Source organism: Uloborus diversus, chromosome 1 (assembly GCF_026930045.1).
Source record: "Uloborus diversus isolate 005 chromosome 1, Udiv.v.3.1, whole genome shotgun sequence".
Taxonomy (NCBI): Eukaryota; Metazoa; Arthropoda; class Arachnida; order Araneae; family Uloboridae; genus Uloborus; species Uloborus diversus.
The window spans coordinates 137,620,446-137,641,043 of NC_072731.1; the positions used below are offsets into that span (position 1 = coordinate 137,620,446).

Below are 20,598 nucleotides of genomic sequence, written 5' to 3' on the forward strand. Positions count from 1 at the left end.
AATCTATCGCTTTGGTAACATGTGCTTTACGGGAAATTGCATGCACTGTTTGAAGTTTCAGGCATTTTGCATCCTGTAAATATTTCATTAATTTTAAGAATTGGGAGGCATTTTAACATATACTTTAATTTGACTTATATATATATAAAAAAATTATAGTTTACTTATTTTAAAACTTGACTTAACCCTCTGACAGTCCTGGGTCATAAGTAAGATTTGTAAAATTCTTCCCCATAATTTTTTTTTTCTTTGAGTAACTTGCCATGCAAATCAAGTGCCCTACCTTTTATCAATGCCTAGCTATCACCCTGCGCCTTGAACCGTTTAACAATGAACCTTTAGCATCAGAAAAATAAGTGTAAAATGCTTTTTAAACATGCTCATTAGTGGGTAATAAGACGTTCAAAACCATCAGAGAGTTAAGATATTATTAAATCATTGATACAGCTTATTTTTAGGGAAATTAAAAGTGCTAAATTTTAAAAGTACAAAATTGATTCTTTTATTTTCTATATATGTTCAAAATATTTTTGTTTGTATAAATAAAAGATTTTATTTAAACACGCATATACAAAAGGTGATTGATAAATAAGTTTATCGCAGTGACAGGTGTCACTAGTAGTGGAAAGAGAGATGATTATGCATGTGTTCTGTAGTCTATAAAGTGAAGCATATTCCTGCATAGTTTCACTTTAGTGAAAAGCCTGTAACTGAATGTTGCTGTGAATAATCAGTACTCCGACATGTTCGTATAAAGCGGCAATCAGCTATAGAGATTTTGACACTAGAAGGTTGCACCCCAGTCAAAATTCATAGGCGTATAAAAGCAGTTTATGGTGATGGTTGTTCCTAAAATGGCGGGAGAAGTTGAAAGGTTAATGCTTTTCAACAGGTGCCAGAGTTCAGGCAGCCGTACGCATATGGATACACAACCAACCAGAATTTTTTTTCATAGACAGAATGAAGAAATGGATAGAACAATTGAACAAATGTGTAGCTGTTAATGGTGATTATGTTGAGAAATGATTTTACAATATGTATTTTTTTTTTTTTTTTTTTAATAATAAGTTTCCGTCATTTTGGTACCTCTGATTTTACCTTGTTGGAAACGTTTTTTTGTGTTATTGGAGACCTTACTTATCAATCATCCCTCGTATGTATATATATATACAGACACACACACATATATATATGCACATAAAAGTGGCCTTTGAAAGTTCTTTATTACAATGACCTGTCAAAAAAGGGGCCTTTAAAGTGCTTAATTTTGAATAAAAACGTTTGATTTTTTTACAAGATACTTGATTTTTGAATTTTTTTTCGAAAGCACGTTAAAAAAAGAAAATTGTGTTTTCCCATTTTTTTCCCTTCAATCATTTTCCTCCTTCTTTTTAATTTCAAGGACCATTGTTTATTTCTGATATAAAATTCTGATACTGAATATAAAATTTCTATGAATTGCCAAAGAAAACTGTTCATCCTTGTTTGTTTTGAATTGACTTTTTTTTACAAAATTCTTATTTATTAAATATTTTGGAAACGCTTTCCCTGCTCTCATCAGTTTTCTTTTGTTTTATTTTTAAAACTGATAATATACTCTCAATTGTTCAGAAAAACTTCTCGGTTTAGTTCATGTTTTAGCTTGATGGAATAAGTATTAGGTTAAATGCAAGCTTATGTATGCAATTAACTTTATGCTTTTATGCATGAGCATTAACCTACACAAGTGAAGGATTACCAACTTGTGTAAGTTAAAATCCACTTGTTTCATTATAACTAAAGCTTTTTTTATTTTTTTAAATAATAGCTTAAAAATCCCCCCATCTTGGTTGAGCATATGTATACTACTTATTTTATTTATTTTGCAGTTTTATTTATTATAGTTCTGTTTTTTGTTTCATGCAGTATTTTGCATTAGATATATATGTCTTTATTCCAAATTTGTGTCTTTTTAGGAGTTATGGGCTTTATATGACTTTGCACACCAAAGCACACTTTTAGGTTCACTTAAGACTTTCAAAATGCAATATGAAAATATCATAACAAGAGTAAGTATTTTAAGAAAAAAAAAATACTCCAATAAAACACTATCTATTGTCTAGCTTATATTTGAAAAAGGTATAGTTTTAAAATAATGTATGAATTAACCAAATACAAAAAGTTGGAAGATCAGAAGGGATATAAATTTATTTTGAAATGCTGTTCAGAAATCTATATTGAATTCACTTCACAACAAGTATGATTTTGAAGGATGCTGTATAATGAAACAACTTTGTAAATTTTGCAAGATTAATGAGACATTTTAGGCTCTGAAAGATGCAAAAGAGTTAGTGCATTTTTTTTAAGTGCTAGATACTTTTTAAAAATATCTTCTTTTAAAATCATAATCTTAGGCTGTGTTTCCCATTGTCTGTATAGTTAATGCCTATTCTATTCTTAAATAATTAAAGCTTTGAAAGAATTAGAATATGATGTTTTCATCTAGTCTTATTCAACCATATCTATTGGGCACAGGTTTCCTTGTAAATCTTAGTTCGGTGCAGCAAAGGGGGGTTTTGGGGGTGAAAACACCCCCATTGGTTTTAACATTAATGCAAATTCTAATACAGTAGTTTATGCATATGAAAGGCCCGTATTGATCAAAAAACCCGTTCAGATAGTACTTTTGATAAAATAATCCTCTTCAGAAAGTATTTTTCATCAAAAAACCTCCTTTTGAAGGTATTTATGATCACGAAACACCCTCCAGAAGGTATTTCTGGCTACACCAGTGAGTTGTTGCATGCATAAAATCTCTGAGATTTTTCTCATAATCATGTGTTAGATACTGCCTTAAAATTTTGAATTAGCCCCCAATAACCCCTAGATTTTTGTGAAAGATTGAAAGGTCAACCGTAAAGTCCATGCAATACTAAAACCATGTTACAGTTTCTTCAGTCAATCACAAATTATCACCATAACGTAATCAAAGCCATAATTTAATGTCCGCCCCCTCCTGCCTCAAATTGTGAAAGTTTAATGGCATTCTGTTCACATTACATGTTTTTTTTTTTTTTTTTGACAGTCCAGGGAAAAGGATGCTTCTGCAGGAGAAAAGAGAATGGGAACTGAAATGGCTGAAAATCTGAAGCAGCTAATCAAACCTTATTTTTTACGCAGAACTAAAGCTGAAGTATGGGGAGCATCAGATAGCAACCCTGTGAATGAATTAAATGAGCAACTAGAAAACTTGAAGTAAGTACATTTTCTAATGATGAATTTATTCTTTCTAAATTTTTCTTAAACAGTAAATTATTTTTGTTCCCTTTTTACTCCAGATTGGATGTAAGAAAAAATGACTTCATTGTTTGGCTTTATATGTCAGACCCACAAATTGAAATTTACCAAAGTTTTCTCCATTCCGATGCTGTAAAATCGGTAAGGCTTTGTTTTATTCTAGAGCTTTATATTGTGTTTAATGTTTTGTCATTGTAATTATATATTTCAAAAATTATCTAATGCAAGTGTAATATGTTTATCCATTGGCAACTGCCTAAAAATGTCCAAAAGTATCTTAAACTGTCCAAAAACTATGCTAAAGCTAATGGATTGCAATCTAATCAATTTCTATTTGCCGCAGTATTTGTGATGCATAAATATAAATGTTAATAAGTTTTAATTATGATGATTATGGGTCATTCCAAGTGAAATCATCCAGCAAAAACATGATTTGACGCCCAAGGATATCAGATATAAATGAAACTGTGATGTTTTCCTATATGTGGATATAAGAATAAATGGAAAATTTTATTTTAATATATCAATTACTTTTTGAATGGCAGCACTTCAAAGTTTCCCCTAAAACTTGGCATTTAGCGAAAATCGCAAATCTAGCAACCATACATACATATACATTTTTCACTGTCAAAGATTTATTTTTTGAGATAGAGAGTTGATTTATTTTGCGTTTTGATCGGTATTGTATTGTAAAATCAAATTTATAATTGAATTTAAAATTTAAATAAATTAAAATAGCTAAAAAAATCTTTAAACTACAAAATTGAGTTCAATTTCGGACATTGACTTGTGCTCAAAAAGTGCTAAATAGTAATTTTAGCCCCCCAAAACCTTCAAAATCCAATATATTTCCAAAAACTAGATTAAAAATGGTACACACTGATGCAATAAAATTGGAGGGGGTTTGAAGTTTTGATCAAGTTAAAGATGATCAAAATTGTACTTTTGAAATGTAAAAAAATCAACCAAAGGTGCCATCAAAGAATACACTAATAAGTAAATTCAGGCTTTCAGTACTATTAGGGCATGTTTATTAGATAAACTAAATTGAAGAAAAATATTAATATTAACTTACTGGCGGTTTTGCACGTCTTATCACGCCGTAGCAAGATCACGTCGAGAGCGTTTTACACGTATTTTTCTGACACTAAATTTTTGTTGTCAAACGGTCCAAGGCATAGAATCCAGCGTTTCCTTTTGTTGGCCTTTTAAAGGTAGACCAACGGATGTGGAATGGTAAGTTCGGGAGAAATGAAGCAATGGAAACTGAATTTCAATTTAAATAAAATTTTATTCAAAAACATGTGTAAAATGTAAATAGGCAAAAACAATCAAACATTTATAAAAAGCATATCCCCTATTAACAATACAGATATAATAAAAACCCCCCAACTTACAAATATCACAGAGAAAAATCACAAGATTCAATTACTGAAAAATTATCAACAGTTCTAAAACGTTCCTAATATTTTTAAACATTTACCCTACGCCATGCCACAACGATGGTAGCTGTCCTGAAAAACTATTTTAAATAATCATACCACTGGGATCCATACTTTAAACTTGGCACACAAAACAACGAAGGCAACATCCATCTGTCGGATGTTCAGACAAGTTGAAAATGTCCACTCGTGGACAACAGACCAGAATCCATGGTCAATCAATCCTAGGCACACCCATGCCACTGAAGAGGCAGCACAGGAAATTATTTGTCCAGTTTCAAGCAAAACAGGAACCTTCCACTAGCAGAGGCTTCCTCACCATCTAGTGGATTCATCCACTCCGACCGGCACTGAAATCTAATATATGCCAGACGAACCTTCCGGCCCTGTTAGGCCTAATACTTAAAAGACATCAACTCTTCAAATTTATATTCCTTAAAAAAACCTCCTTCGTTACTTGTAGGGCACTGTTTTAGAACATCCTGCACTGTTAGCAGGCTATTGAATCTTGTTACTACATATCTGAAAACCTCCACGTCGTCTGCGTGGATAAATCAATCTATTCGAGCACACATGCTCAAATCAAAACACACCGTCTGCAGAACAGAAGAAAATCATAAGAGATCGATTGATTATTGATTGACTTTCTATTTTAACCTTCTCAGTTACCCCCTAGCAATGACATGACGTCGTCAAAATTTACATCTGTTGCATCTGAAAGCAACTCACAGTTAATCCTGTTGTTATTTCTTAAATTTACATTTTTGACTGCTACCAGCTGAAAGATCCTCAACTCTTGAGGCCTGACGTCACGTCCGCCGATAGGTGAAACACGTGATTGACGTGTTGGGTGTTTAGTCACTTGGGGATTTCTCATGCTCAGGGTTTTACGCACGCCGGGTAATTATATCTTTTGACACTGGGAATCAATTTCTCGGACAGTTTTGAATTTACTGGCGAGTTTTAAACAATTAAAATACATTCTATCTTTTTACGAAATTGCTCCAAGAACCTAAAATATATGGTTATGCTAACAAGTTCCCCCCTCTTGGAGACAATTCATAAAAGCGCATTTAAACACAATTCAAACTATTTGTATAAACACATTTGAAAAATTTCATGAAAACATTGAACGAGTTTCTACATTTTTAAAATACTTGTTTTCACACATGGGGTTCACAGAACACACATTCAAAAAATTTTACTTTTATATTTTTACAAACAGAGGCCAGTTAAAATACCAATCCGGTTACCCTCTCAATTTCATTTCAGTATTCCCCCCATCTTAGATCTTCATGAAAACCAAATAACATTTTATACTATCAGAAACCCTTTTTAGTTTCAAACATTGTCCGTTTATGTTTTCCAAGAAATACTTCTAGTTTCCAACCTTTAAATTTTCCAAAAACAAACTCTTTTAGTTTTGCATTTCTCTAACTTTAGAATTTTCAAAAACATAGTTTCCAAATTTAAACTTTACGAAATGATTTTTTTTTTTAGTTTCTCTTATTTCTATTATACTGGTTTCCGAAACAATTTTAGTTTACTCATGAAACACAGTTTCAAAATTTTTCATACTTTAAATTTTATTCCTAATTCTTAAATTTAGAGAAAATTTTATTTATCATATTTACAGGAACATTTTCAGTTCCTTTTCATTAATTAGATTTCTGAAACAACACAGTTTCAATTTGAGGAAGACCTAATATTGCAAGACAGCCCAAAAACTTAAAATTCTTATACAAAGGCTTCCTGCCAGGAAATAATTCCAAAGTCATTCCCCCCGTCTCCAAAACATTCTCCTATGGGAGCTTTACATGTTTTGAGAAACAATCTTATATTTACAGCCAAAAATAGCTAAAAATAATATGCTATTATAATACATGGCAAAAATCTAATTAATTTAAAAATTCTTAGTTTCTAATTTAATGATTAGATTTCAAAAAATTCAAATTTTATTTGGGAAGACCAAAAACTGCAAGTCAGCCACAAAAATAGCGAAACACTTATATGCTATTTAAAAATACGGCATAAACTTCAAATTTCTAATACAAATGTTTTACGACGGGGAAAAATAGCTAAAACTCTTATATGCTAATAAAATCCACGGCCCCTCATCCAATTGATTAAATTCTTATACTTATAGTACTAGCCGAAACAATAGCTGAACCTTATATGCTATTAAAACACACGGCAAAGCATCAATTGGAAAAAATTCTTATATTGTTTTTAAAATTCATGAAACACAATTTTTTCAACTTTTCATGATTTAGGGTTCTGAAACAATTTAAGTCTCACACAGAAACAAACCTAAATCCGGACCCTCAAAAACACTTCGTTTCAAATTAAAGTTTCCCTGACTTATACTCTTGGAAACACTATAATTCTTAATTTAGACTCCAGAAACAAATTTTAGTTTCAATTCATTAATTAGACTTTATTTTCCAAAAACATCTTTTAGTTTCTAATAGGAAGACCTCAAGGGCAAAATAGCCACACCTTTTATATTCATTGAGAAACAGGCTTCATGCCAGCATTCTATTTATATCTATGTCTTCCACCTGTCTTCAAAACATTTCCCCCATGGGAACATTTCAGTTTTTGAGACACTTATTTTATTTTTACATTGCCGAAAAATAGCCCAATAATATGCTATTAAAATCACTCGGCCAAAATCTAATTAATTTAAATTCTAAATTACTAAAACAGATTTTCATACAATTATTTAAAATTCCCATTTATCCGACGGCGAATCAATTCATATTCAAGAAAACACATGATTTTTACTTAAATGCAGCTACCATGGTCAAAAACTTTTGGGGGATCAATGTGTTTTAAATTTACTCCAAGTTTCATACTAGGAGCCACAACTTTAACGGTAACAATTTAATCTTCCATTAAAAGCAATTAAATTTCAATTGACCAAGTAGCATAATTTTCCTATTTCCTAAAACTTTACACAATTTCATTTGAAAACTTCATCAAATCTCCCAAACAGACCAAACCACGCTCTGCTACCACTTGTTGGCCTTTTAAAGGTATACCAACGGATGTGGAATGGTAAGTTCGGGAGAAATGAAGCAATGGAAACTGAATTTCAATTTAAATAACATTTTATTCAAAAACATGTGTAAAATGTAAATAGGCAAAAACAATCAAACATTTATAAAAAGCATATCCCCTATTAACAATACAAATATAATAAAAACCCCCCAACTTACAAATATCACAGAGAAAAATCACAAGATTCAATTACTGGAAAATTATCAACAGTTCTAAAACGTTCCTAATATTTTTAAACATTTACCCTACGCCATGCCACAACGATAGTAGCTGTCCAGAAAAACTATTTTAAATTATCATACCACTGGGAGTCCATACTTTAAACTTGGCACACAAAACAACGAAGGCAACATCCATCTGTCGGATGTTCAGACAAGTTGAAAACGTCCACTCGTGGACAACAGACCAGAATCCATGGTCAATCAATCCTAGGCACACCCATGCCACTGAAGAGGCAGCACAGGAAATTATTTGTCCAGTTTCAAGCAAAACAGGAACCTTCCTCTAGCAGAGGCTACCTCACCATCTAGTGGATTCATCCACTCCGACCGGCACTGAAATCTAATATATGCCAGACGAACCTTCCGGCCCTGTTAGGCCTAATACTTAAAAGACATCAACTCTTCAAATTTATATTCCTTAAAAAAAACCTCCTTCGTTACTTGTAGGGCACTGTTTTAGAACATCCTGCACTGTTAGCAGGCTATTGAATCTTGTTACTACATATCTGAAAACCTCCACGTCTTCTGCGTGGATAAATCGATCTGTTCGAGCACACATGCTCAAATCAAAACACACCGTCTGCAGAACGGAAGCAAATCATAAGAGATCGATTGATTGATTGACTTTCTATTTAAACCTTCTCAGTTACCCAGGGTTGGCCAGATTGGACCCAATTGGGTTGGACCCAATGGTTTTTTTTTTGAAAAAACCCATTTAAAAAAACCCATTATTTAACCCACTTTTGGGTTTTTTTTAATTTTCTGAGAAGTTTTTTAAAACAATAATTAATTTAAATACTTTCACAATTTAAACTTTTTTTTTATTTGTTCTTCACCACAGACAATGGACATAAAAAAGGAATTTTGAACTTAAATAGTATTTCTTAACTCTTAACGGCGTTAAAAAAATACTTCAAAGGTTTTAAATAAATATATTTAACTTTTTCTTTAACTGGTCAATAAATAACTCAAATTTTCTGGACTAAGTCCTGTCACATCAAATTTTCTCGATATTTGTAGATTGTACAGAAGAAACTACGCTAGCTATAAGTCTTTCATGTGAATTATTTTCTGCAAACCAACATGTCAATTCGAACAGAAAACAGAATAGGATGTACAATACTTTCATTATCTTACAAAAAGTTTAATATTTCTCACTCTGTACACAGAAATAGAAACAGTCAACATAAAGTTCAAAGAAATGTCTTGATTAAGCTGAATTCAGTAAAAAGGGATTTAAACTACTTTGACGTTCTACAGTAGTTTTGCATAACAAAATGAAATACAATAAAGTAAAATGCAAAAAAAAAAAAAAATGTAGTAATTAAAAACGAACAATAGATTTTATCACTCAAGAAGTAACTTTGCCCTAACTGTTGGTAATCATGGAAACTAAAAAATCTTAAACTTCACTATTCTTGGGTTTCGTTGTCTTTTTTACTTTTCTTCAGAAAAGGCTGAATTTTCCAGTATTTTTACCCCAAGACAATTTTTCTGCTTTGTCCATATACTTACACTACAATATGCTACAAACACCCCATTTTCCCTAAAATAAAAGACAAAAAAAACCCACATTTCTTTTAAAAAACCCAGCTTTAGTTGGGTTTTATTTAAAAAACCCAAAAAACCCTGGGTCCATGGGCTTTTTTAAAAAAACCTGGGTTTTTGCCAACCCTGCAGTTACCCCCTAGCAATGACATGACGTCGTCAAAATTTACATCTGTTGCATCTGAAAGCAACTCACAGTTAATCCTTTAACTGTTGTTATTTCTTAAATTTACATTTTTGACTGCTACCAGCAGAAAGATCCTCAACTCTTGAGTCCTTGACGTCACGTCCGCCGATGGGCGAAACACGTGATTGACGTGTTGGGTGTTTAGTCACTTTGGGATTTCTCATGCTCAGGGTTTTTCGCACGCCGGGTAATTATATCTTTTTACACTGGGAATCAATTTCTCGGACAGGTTTGAATTTACTGGCGAGTTTTAAACAATTAAAATACATTCTATCTTTTTACGAAATTGCTCCAAGAACCTAAAATATATGGTTATGCTAACACCTTTCCCCTCTCCTGAGAGCGGCACCCCGGAGCGCAGGGGCCCACCTTCTGTATTCACAAACGCAAACAATGCTCATTCATCAGGTTGGGGTTTCAAGGTTCAGTGCATCCTTCTTATCAACGCAAAGATTTCTAAGCAAACCTTCTTGCTATTTATTGTAAGCATCTGCTAAAAGCAAAACTGTATTCCAAGAATGAAATATCCACTTCTCTTTCTTCTAAGCTTAAAATTTACATTTAATTAGTAATTGTGCTATAAATGGATGCAACATAATTGAATCGACGACAATTACATTTCAAATAAATTAATAAATAAAAGCCGTGAGATTTCAAATTGAACGAAAACAAACTAAGTATCCTTTTGGAAATAAATTTATAGCTACGACTTTGTTCGCTACTAACATATAATTTAGGAACTTTAAGTGTTATAAAATCACAATGCTGTAAAGAAAACCAAAGAGCGAAAGTACATGTAAAAGATCTATTTTCAACTTTTATGTGCGCTTACGTCACGTTTTACGCACATTTAGGCAGATGTTGTACTCGAAACACATTATAAAAAATATAAAAAAAAAGGAAATTTTTTCGAATTCATTTATACTCTAACTGATTGGCCTTAGTTTTGGTCGCAAATTTCAATTTTTAATATCAGAAACATTTTAAATTCACCCATTCTGTCTAATACTTCAGCTTAAAATTATTTTAATCACAAAGAAAAACAAACAAATATCTCTTAGCATACAATTTCAATTCTGATAAGTAAAAACAAAAAACTAAATAAACAATATATAGTAAGAGCAAAAATTTTGCACAACACCAGGCAGCTATTGTGTTAACTTTTATACAAAAAAAAATCAGTTGTTAGCAAAGAACAATAATAATTTTTTTTTATTGCTATTAAAAATGGAAAAGTATATGAAAATGAATAGTTTTCAAAAAGAAAAAAAAAAGAATTTGGATTTTTCAAAGATGAGCCATTTTACTCAATTTTGAACGCTTAGATACCTAGTTATGAATGAAATTGCATTCCGGTAAATGGGTCTCTTAGCGAAAAAAGCGATAAATAGTTGATTTGAGGGAATATTTTACATTTCAATGGAATTTTTCTTGTAACAAGTGGGTTTTTTTTTTTTTTTGGTTACTGATCTGGCAGATTTTTCTGAAAAGTTAATGGAACTTTCATTATATTGCGCGTTTAAATGAATAGCGCTTTTAATCAGTCTAATGAAAATTGAAAGGTAATCGGAGAAAATCGAAATAGAAAAGTTATCATATTTTTCAGTTTTTTTTTTTTGACTTCTATATTTTGCTTCTTTCCCAACAAGCGCGATAAAATGACCGCCTTGGTAATTATCTGATTTGACTCTTTTTTTTTTTAAAGCTTCAGTTAAATACTTTTTTTTGTTGTTTTAATTTTTAAGCCACGGTTTTGCTCGTAGTAAAATCAAAAAAAAAAATCTCTGAGGCCAATTCTTTCAGCAAAATTTTAAACGATCAAAAAATAAAAAGATTAATAAATAATAATAATGACAATATGTTGAAGAAAAGAAAACCATGTAACCAACAGAAGAAATTCAAGCAGAAATTCTATTCCAAAAACGTATTGTACTTCATTCATGGCATTGATCTGGAAGATACACTATTTTTAGTTTTACAAAGAAGAGCTTTTGCCTTCGATAGCTTCAAGGACACATTTTATTTACGGTTAATGAAAAAACCTACCAAATGCATGCCCATTCTGGCATTGTACTTCTAAAAGACTTTTGTAGAAGGATAGTATATTTCTTTGTCCAGAATCGTATTTTACTTCATTCTTTTTCACTTCCTAATATCAATATACTAAAGGAACTAGTAAAATTAGACAGTGTTTCTTTAATAATAGCTTTGTTAAATACGCCATAACTCAGTGAATGTTGGATATAGTATTTGTTTTCCGATTTTCAAACGGGATCCTAGACAGTCCCGATTTTCATTCAAAAACCCAGTGTCAAGGCCAGTTTACTTCACGTCTCAGTAAAACACAAGTTTCATTACAGATGACCAAAAAAATAAAAATAATTAACCGTGAAGGATTATTTAAAATAATAAATTTGTCATTTCTGTACCTCGTAGCCAGACTGACGTAAATCCAAAAATATGAATTTTCTGTTTTTTACTGCTAGGATTCTCCGATATATATCAGATATTTATTCTGAAAATATCACGATATTTTGATATTTTCGATATTTATTTTTCCAACTACGGTATTTTCAATATAAAAATTATATTAATCATAGTAATATCGTTCATTTATTATTAAAAACAACCAAAAAGTTATGTACTATAGTTTTATGATGTATTAATACACATTAATATAATAAAAGAAATATATTCTTTTTATTTTTTATTCATAAAATTATTAGTAATGTAACAATTTTAATGCATATTAAAAGTACCTAATTAAATATTAAACATTGGTTGGAAAAAAAGAAAATGTCTTATGACTATGCTCCTGACAGTTGCATATTTTTTTTTTTTTCTGAATCATATAACTGTGTAAAAGTAGCTAACAGAAAACAAATGAGTAGAACAGCTAATGCTATATTAACTCTATTTAAAATTGACTAAAATGTAAAATGAAATATTAGATATGAATAATTAAAGAAACCTTAATTTTAAGTCTACATATTATAATAATAATTAAAGAGTGATTTGAGGATGCATTTATGTTTTGTCTGACTTTACTAGTTTGTGTTGATGGAAAATGTCGGATATATATTAAAATATCGGATATTTTAGATATTTTCAAAAATTGCACTCACTAGACATATTTTTTTCTCTCCTGTAAAGTAGCGTATGTGACTCACGTTAGTTTAGCTTTGAAGTACAGATTTGTAATTTATGACCTGTAAAATTACTACCGGATTAGCTTGTGAGGAATTTTACAAAAAGATTTAAAACAAAGACTTTCTAAAAAAGTCCTAGCCAATGCAAAAAACATGTAAATCAGCGTTGTTTGGTAAACCACGTTGGTTTAAACCATGGTTTAAATCATGGTTTAAACCAATTGGTTTTTTTAAAAAAAGCCAAAAAAAAAAAAAAATCCATTTTACAGGTTTACATTGATTTCCCCTCACATATTGAAAAATGTAAAATTCCATTTATGCTAAGTTCCCAGCTAAGTTGCAGAGATAATTACTAAAATTGCAAAGTTGCTTCTTCAAAATGTATTACAAGCTTTAATCGAAAATAAATATTAATATATTTTTTATTTCATACTAGCCGCCTGCGGCGACCAGCTGGTCCGCCTTTTTACGCCATTCGCCTTTTTACGCCAGAGGTGCCGCCTTCGGCGTTGCTTAAATAAATTTCGTGGCGGTGTCAATCAATCTATATCTATCTATATTATTAATAATTTGAATAAAATACTTTCTAGATCTGTCTCCAGTTTCGTCGTTTGGAATATTTTTAAAGGAGGGGGAGGGGAGACGCAAACGACGTACTCTTCATGCAAATTTGGTCGAAAAATAACAAAATGCACTTCTACTTTTATGTGAAAGCATTGTTTTTTCATAGTCATGGTGTATGTGGTGGAGGGAGGGGGGGCATCGGCATCCAATGTGCAAGCAGCCACCTACGGTGGCTGTTTGGCTAACTTGTCATTTACCTTTTTACTTTAAGTTTGCCGCCTTCAGCGGTTGTTTAAATAAATTTGGCAGCAGTATTAATCAATCCATCTCTATCTTTTTTTTGTGCCATTCACATTTTTACGCCAAGATTGCCGCCTTCGGCGGCTATCTACCTTTACAATCTATCTCTACATTTTCTTATCCATCTCTATTTATTTTGACCTCCTCACCCATTTCCTAATAAAAACAAAGAACACTCAAAAAAAACCGCTTTTTTTTTTATTTAAGTAGAGCAAAAAAAAAAAAAAAGCTCAAATTCTCCGTTGTGTGCAAAAAGTAGCGTTTGACAAAGATAAAAAAAATCTCGCTGTTTTTATTGAATTAATGCGCACAACTATGAAATGTAACGTAATATAGATACAGTGAAAGGTCCAGCTTGGGGGGGGGGGGGGATGGAAAAAGAAATGCAATCCCTAAATAAAACCAAAAAAAAGGAAAGAAAAAAAGCAAGTGCTGCCGAAAAAACACGTGGTCATCACGTCAGAAAATGTAGAAGTAAGCTATATAGTAAAAAAAAAAAAAGATTAACATTGCTTGCGATTAAGATTCCATCGTAAATATCGAATCGAAACCCAAGTAGTGACGTCACAGGCATAAAAGATTGAAGAACGCTTTTTTCGACTGATGCGTGAAAGGACATGATGTGTTCAGCATTAAAAAAATTGTAAAAAAAAAAACTATTGCGTATTTTTAAGAACTTTTTTCTTCTGAAGAGGGCGAAATGTTTTTACTTTTACCAACTTAAATTTCAGAAATGAGGCTTTGATACTTCTCGCAGGATGATATTAGAAAAAAATAAAACCAAGAAAAACATGCAAATTAAAGTTTTTTTCAAAAATTCATAAAAAATACAAAAATTGCTCTATTTTCAAAATTTTGTTCATCATATTTAAAATTAAATTTCCGACACTATAGTACCAAAAATATTTGTCTGGCGCGATTGGTTCGGGGTCTGTGAGGTTAAAAGTACTAAAAAGAGCTAAAAATCACATAAAATATTAAATAACTTTTTTTCTAATTAAAATATCAACCTTGCACTTTGTGCAAAGAAAAATAATTTTTTTTTCACAAAAAATTTATTACTCAAATTTCAACATAAACTTAAGCTTAATTGCATCTAAATGAATTATGACTTTCGTTTTTCACAAAATCGGTGCGTATTTATGTGACAGGGAAATTAGGGAAAAGTCAGGAAACTTTATTAATCAGGGAAATATCAGGGAATTTTGAAAAAATAACAAAAAATCGGGGAAAATTAATTTTAATGAAGAAAAATTTTTTTTTGCTTTACAAAATTAAGTACTGTAATTCCCTACGCATTTTCCACCAATTATCTGTTCAAAAAAAAATTAATAAGGTGCGATTATACACTGCCGCATATTCGCATATTTGTGCATCTTTTTTCCTCGACATCAAAGTATTGAATCTTACTTATTAACCACAGGATGAACTTCCTAAGATTGCTTCTGTGTCTGTTAGGTTATTTATTTTACCTAGCTTGAAATTTCCTTTTACGCTTTCAATGATAAGTAAAATAAACAACCATACAGGCAAAGAGGAAGCCTTTATTAATGCCTTAGCTCCTTTGCCTTTATTCCATTGTCTCAAAGTAATTAGCGTACTGTAATCACGATTTCAAGAAGAAATCTTTGGTTTTTGAGTTAATACTATAAAAGCTTAAAAGTTATTACTTCTTCTCGTTTTTAATTTAATTGCTAAAATTGAACTTTCAATAAAAAAAAACCTTTGTATTTTGCTGTTATACATTTTGTTGTCACCGCAGATTATAAAGGTTTTCTTTTCTTCAGACTTAAGTTATTCTTTAATTTTATAACCAAGTTGTATCTTCTTTTATATATTTTGAAATTAACTAATTGCTTTTTTTTCCTTTTTTTTTTCCTTGCATTTCAAAGTTGTTTGTTACAAAAGCAATCTAAGTTTTTTTTTTCGTTACATACTGAAATCATTTGAAATAGAGTTAACTTGTGTACTTATCTTTATTTTTTTATTGTTAAAATGCTATATTCATTCATTAAAACCTATGTTCTTGATTAGAGAAAAGCTCCCTATGAATGGATGTCAAATGGTTTCATCTGTTTTGCATAAATATGTCAATTAGTTATATAAGAATAACTACATTACTTCTATTCTTTCACTATTACTTGTTATTCTTGCAACAATAATTATACTGTTTGAAAACTTAGTTCAAAAAAATTTTAATTACTTTTTAGTTCTATCATAAATACACATATGTTTTTAAGAGTAATTTTACAAGTTTCTTGAAATTCTTATGCTAAGTAGTTTCTGGAAGTAAAGTATTTTTTTTTAATAAATTTTCTATAATCTTTCCATGTATAAAAATTTAATGTATTGTTTTGTAGGTGCCCCCCCCCCCCCCAAAAAAAAAAATTCTTTTTTTTTAAAACCATTTTATTAAAAAAGTAGCATTTTTTAAAAGTATATCTTTAGTTCAACAACTTTACACAACTTAAAATGTTTGAAATACTGCATTTTATACAAACATACAATTGATTTCAAGTAGAGCAAAGAAAGAAAACCATTATCATTGGTAACGTAAATCAGGGAAATTTGGTGAACTTAATCAGGGAAAAGTCGGAACTTTTTTTCACAGTTCCTGGCGCCACCCTGTGTGAACACTGTTTTAAGCCACCAAAATATGCATTTTGACTGCGCCGGATGCCATTTCGACGAGTTTTTTTTGTATCTATCAGTCTGCGTATGTATGTATCTTGCATAACACAAAAATGGTTAGTTGTGAGAGACCTTAATTTCGTTTCTGAAAGTCTGAAACTCATGTGGCGTCAAGTTTTGCACCTCCTTTTTTTATTTCAATCAGATACTCCAGAAGGGATGTTAACACGTTCTTGGTCGAAAATCAATTTCAATTTTGCTTATCAATTTATCTCCAAGGCATCTTTGAATATATATCTTATAGTCAATGAATATTTCGTGCCTCTTTGGGAGTTGTTGAAATAAATGTCTCAATGTCTTTTCATTATTTACTGCTGGTAGTTAAATTTACAGAACCAAAAATTTCTATTTTCAGATTTTAATAAAAATATTTTTATTGACTAAAAAATTAAATTTAAAATTTAAATGAAACACCTCCGATTAAGTGAAATCTTGAACTTTCAAGACTCGACTGTATTCCTAAGAATGTTTAGACATCTGAAATATCCATTTTTACTATTCCCCAGTTAATTACAAGGAATTTTTCGTGTGACTCGTGACTTCTGTATGTACGTATGTGCAGATGTATGTCGCATAACTCAAGAACAGTATGTCCTAGAAAGTTGAAATTTAGTATGTTGACTCCTAGTGGGGTCTAGTTGTACACCTCCCCTTTTGGTTGCATTCGGATGTTTCTAAAGGAGTCTTTTGCCCCTTTTTGGGGGAAAATCATTGTTACTTTTTATGTAAATTCAAGTGGTGTCATAATTTTGTGGACACTTGGCGATATATCGCCAGTCTTTTGGGCACCAAGTTTTGTTGTGAACTTGGCAACAAATTTGACGATTTCTTTTACATTTTAAAATCTGGTTTCATTTTGGCCACTGTTGGTGATATTTAGAGAATAAACTATTGAATCACAATAAAAATGCCAATAATGGGGAAAAAGACATTAAATTTTAGTAAAAAGAAGTCATGTGATACACACATCAGCTCGTTTTATTCCTGCAATAAGTGCAAAAATATAAAAAAGATATTTTCAATAGTGTTAAATATGCATTTCGGCAGTTTCAAAATTCTTGCGTCCTAGCAGTGGGGACGTAGGGTTTGGTTTTCTCCAATTTTTAATGAAGTGAATGAAGGCATTTTCTTTTAAGAACCCTTGTAAAAATGAGCTGTTGTGTGCATCACTTGACTTCTTTTTACACCAATTTAATGTTGTTCCCCATTATGGAAAATTTTAATGTGATTCAATCGTTAACTCTCTAAATATCACCAACAGTGGCCAAATTGAAACCAGATTTTTAAAAAAAATTAAAAATTCACCATATTTGTCGCCAAGTTAGTGACAAAACTTGGCGACCAAAAGATTGGCGATATATTGCTAAGTTAGATAAATAAATACCTTTGTGCTGAATAGTAAAGTCAGACCAAACAACGTAAGTAGAAGCACAAATTTGTAAATTACAGCAGACACGTGTTTCGGCGTTACAGGGAACGCCTTTTTCAATGCAAAAATAATGAGCTTATGGATGAAAAGACATCCGACAAAAGCCAAGAGCAGATAAGCATGCAGCTTAAAAGATAAAAACAGCGGATTAGCCAAACACCAATGACAAAGTTATAAACCTTTCAGGAACCAATAGGAATGCAAGCAAAGGTCAGGAGCTTTCGCTTAGGTATGAACCCAGAAAGAAAGAATTCAATTGGACAAGGATTAAGCCGAAGCTTAAACAAAAAGAAAAGAAATTATCAGTAACCGTGAACCGCAAGAAAGGAAAAGCAGAATGGAAAACCATGAAATAAGATAAACAGAAACAACAAATATTCGAAAAAAGGAAAAATAAAGATAAATAGAAGAAAATTGGGGGGGGGGGGGGGGGGGTGTCAATCAAGACAAAAAGGCAAAAATAAACAAAGGAAGATAGATAAAAATGAGTGGGAAAAAAAAAAAAAGAGGGGGGGGGGGAATGGGGAAAGGACAGTATTAAAGATATGGGAGCCAAATGTTAGAAAAATATGGAACTGCACTAAGATCGTTAACTAAGTTAGAACTGTTCCTCAAAATATGAAAGGATTCCCAAAAGTCAAGATCATATGAATTGGGGCATTTTTGGATAATCTGAAAAGAGTTAAAATCAAAAGAGTGATTCGAATCCCAACAATGTTGAGCAATACTAGACTTATTTAATTGTTGTTTTTTCACATAATTTTGATGCTCTTTCAAGCGAATTTTTAAAGCACGCCGAGTCTGTCCAATATAGGCAAGTTTACAACTACAATTAATTCTATAAATTCCACAACAATTAAGAGGGTGAATAGGATCTTTAAGAGAAGAGAATGAAAGTTTATTAATAGGAGAGAACACCACCTGGAATTGGAAACGTTTTAGAATCAAGCAACCTGATAGCTTACAGATGGAAAGAATGGCAAAACAACCAAATTCTTTCTGATGAAGGTTCGGTTAAGAACATTAGTTTGGGATTTATTTGAAAGTTTTTTATAAATGGAATCAATCAAAGTTGGCGGATAGTCTCTATCAATTGCCACAGCTTTAAGATAATTAAGTTCCACTTTAAGAAGTTCCGACGAAGAACAAATATTAATTGCGCGATAAACAAAAGAATTAAAAGCAGAATATTTCTTATGTTGATAAAACTAATGATTTGATTTCTTCTGGGCCATATGCTGAAATTTCTAAAGATCCTAGTGATAAAGAGTTAAAAACTATTGCATCTGCTGTTAAGTTTGTTCAGTCTATTCCTTCAAATGTTAAACGCTCTGTTGTTCCATCTATTGCTAATTGTGCTAGATTTTATGCTTTACCTAAGGTGCATAAAGCTGGTATTCCTTTCAGGCCGATTGTTTCCAATATTGGTACGGCTTCGTACAAACTTGCAAAATATTTAGTCTCTGTGTTTTCTCCCCTTAGGAGTCACAATTTATTTACCATTAAAAATTCTGTTGAGTTTGTTAAAAAAATTCATAGTTTCGTTCCAAATAATTCTTTTATGGCTTCTTTTGATGTTAACTCTTTATTTACGAACGTTCCCGTCGAGGGTTCATTGTTATGCCTTCGTAGAAGACTTTCTGAATTTCATTTCACCAATACGGAAATTGAGGATTTAATTTTCCTTACCCGTACTTGTCTTAAACAATGTTCTTTTGTTTTTAATGGGAATTTTTATATTATGTTAGATGGTCTGGCTATGGGTAACCCACTTAGCCCCATTCTTAGTGATATTTACATGCATTATTTTGAGGTTAAGCTGTTCCAAAAACTGCAGTTCCAATTTTATGTTTGGTATGTTGATGATTGTTTTGTTCTAATGAACCAGAATCAGTTTGAGAGTGATGAGGTTTTATCTATTTTAAACTCCATTGATCCTCATATTCAGTTTTCTTGTGAGAAAGAACGGAATAATTGCATTTCATTTCTTGATGTACTTGTTTCTCGTACAGAAATTGGTTTTGAAACTACTGTTTATCGCAAATCTTTTGCTGTCTCTTTACCTCCTCATAGACTATCGTCTCATCCTCCAAATCAAAAATATTCTGCTTTTAATTCTTTTGTTTATCGCGCAATTAATATTTGTTCTTCGTCGGAACTTCTTAAAGTGGAACTTAATTATCTTAAAGCTGTGGCAATTGATAGAGACTATCCGCCAACTTTGATTGATTCCATTTATAAAAAACTTTCAAATAAATCCCAAACTAATGTTCTTAACCGAACCTTCATCAGAAAGAATTTGGTTGTTTTGCCATTCTTTCCATCTGTAAGCTATCAGGTTGCTATGATTCTAAAACGTTTCCAATTCCAGGTGGTGTTCTCTCCTATTAATAAGCTTTCATTCTCTTCTCTTAAAGATCCTATTCACCCTCTTAATTGTTGTGGAATTTATAGAATTAATTGTAGTTGTAAACTTGCCTATATTGGACAGACTCGGCGTGCTTTAAAAATTCGCTTGAAAGAGCATCAAAATTATGTGAAAAAACAACAATTAAATAAGTCTAGTATTGCTCAACATTGTTGGGATTCGAATCACTCTTTTGATTTTAACTCTTTTCAGATTATCCAAAAATGCCCCAATTCATCAGATCTTGACTTTTGGGAATCCTTTCATATTTTGAGGAACAGTTCTAACTTAGTTAACGATCTTAGTGCAGTTCCATATTTT

The 20,598-nt window shown here is 31.4% G+C and overlaps 1 protein-coding gene across 1 annotated transcript in view; it reads left to right on the plus strand.

Moving 5' to 3' along the window:
* The window catches only part of LOC129235267 (DNA excision repair protein ERCC-6-like), a 206,350-nt gene that overhangs the window by 107,899 nt on the left and 77,853 nt on the right, over nt 1-20,598 (plus strand). The window contains exons 11-13 of the mRNA XM_054868983.1: nt 1,956-2,048; nt 3,065-3,234; nt 3,318-3,417. Of these exons, the coding sequence (XP_054724958.1) occupies nt 1,956-2,048; nt 3,065-3,234; nt 3,318-3,417 (363 nt within the window). The remainder of the gene's footprint in view (nt 1-1,955; nt 2,049-3,064; nt 3,235-3,317; nt 3,418-20,598) is intronic.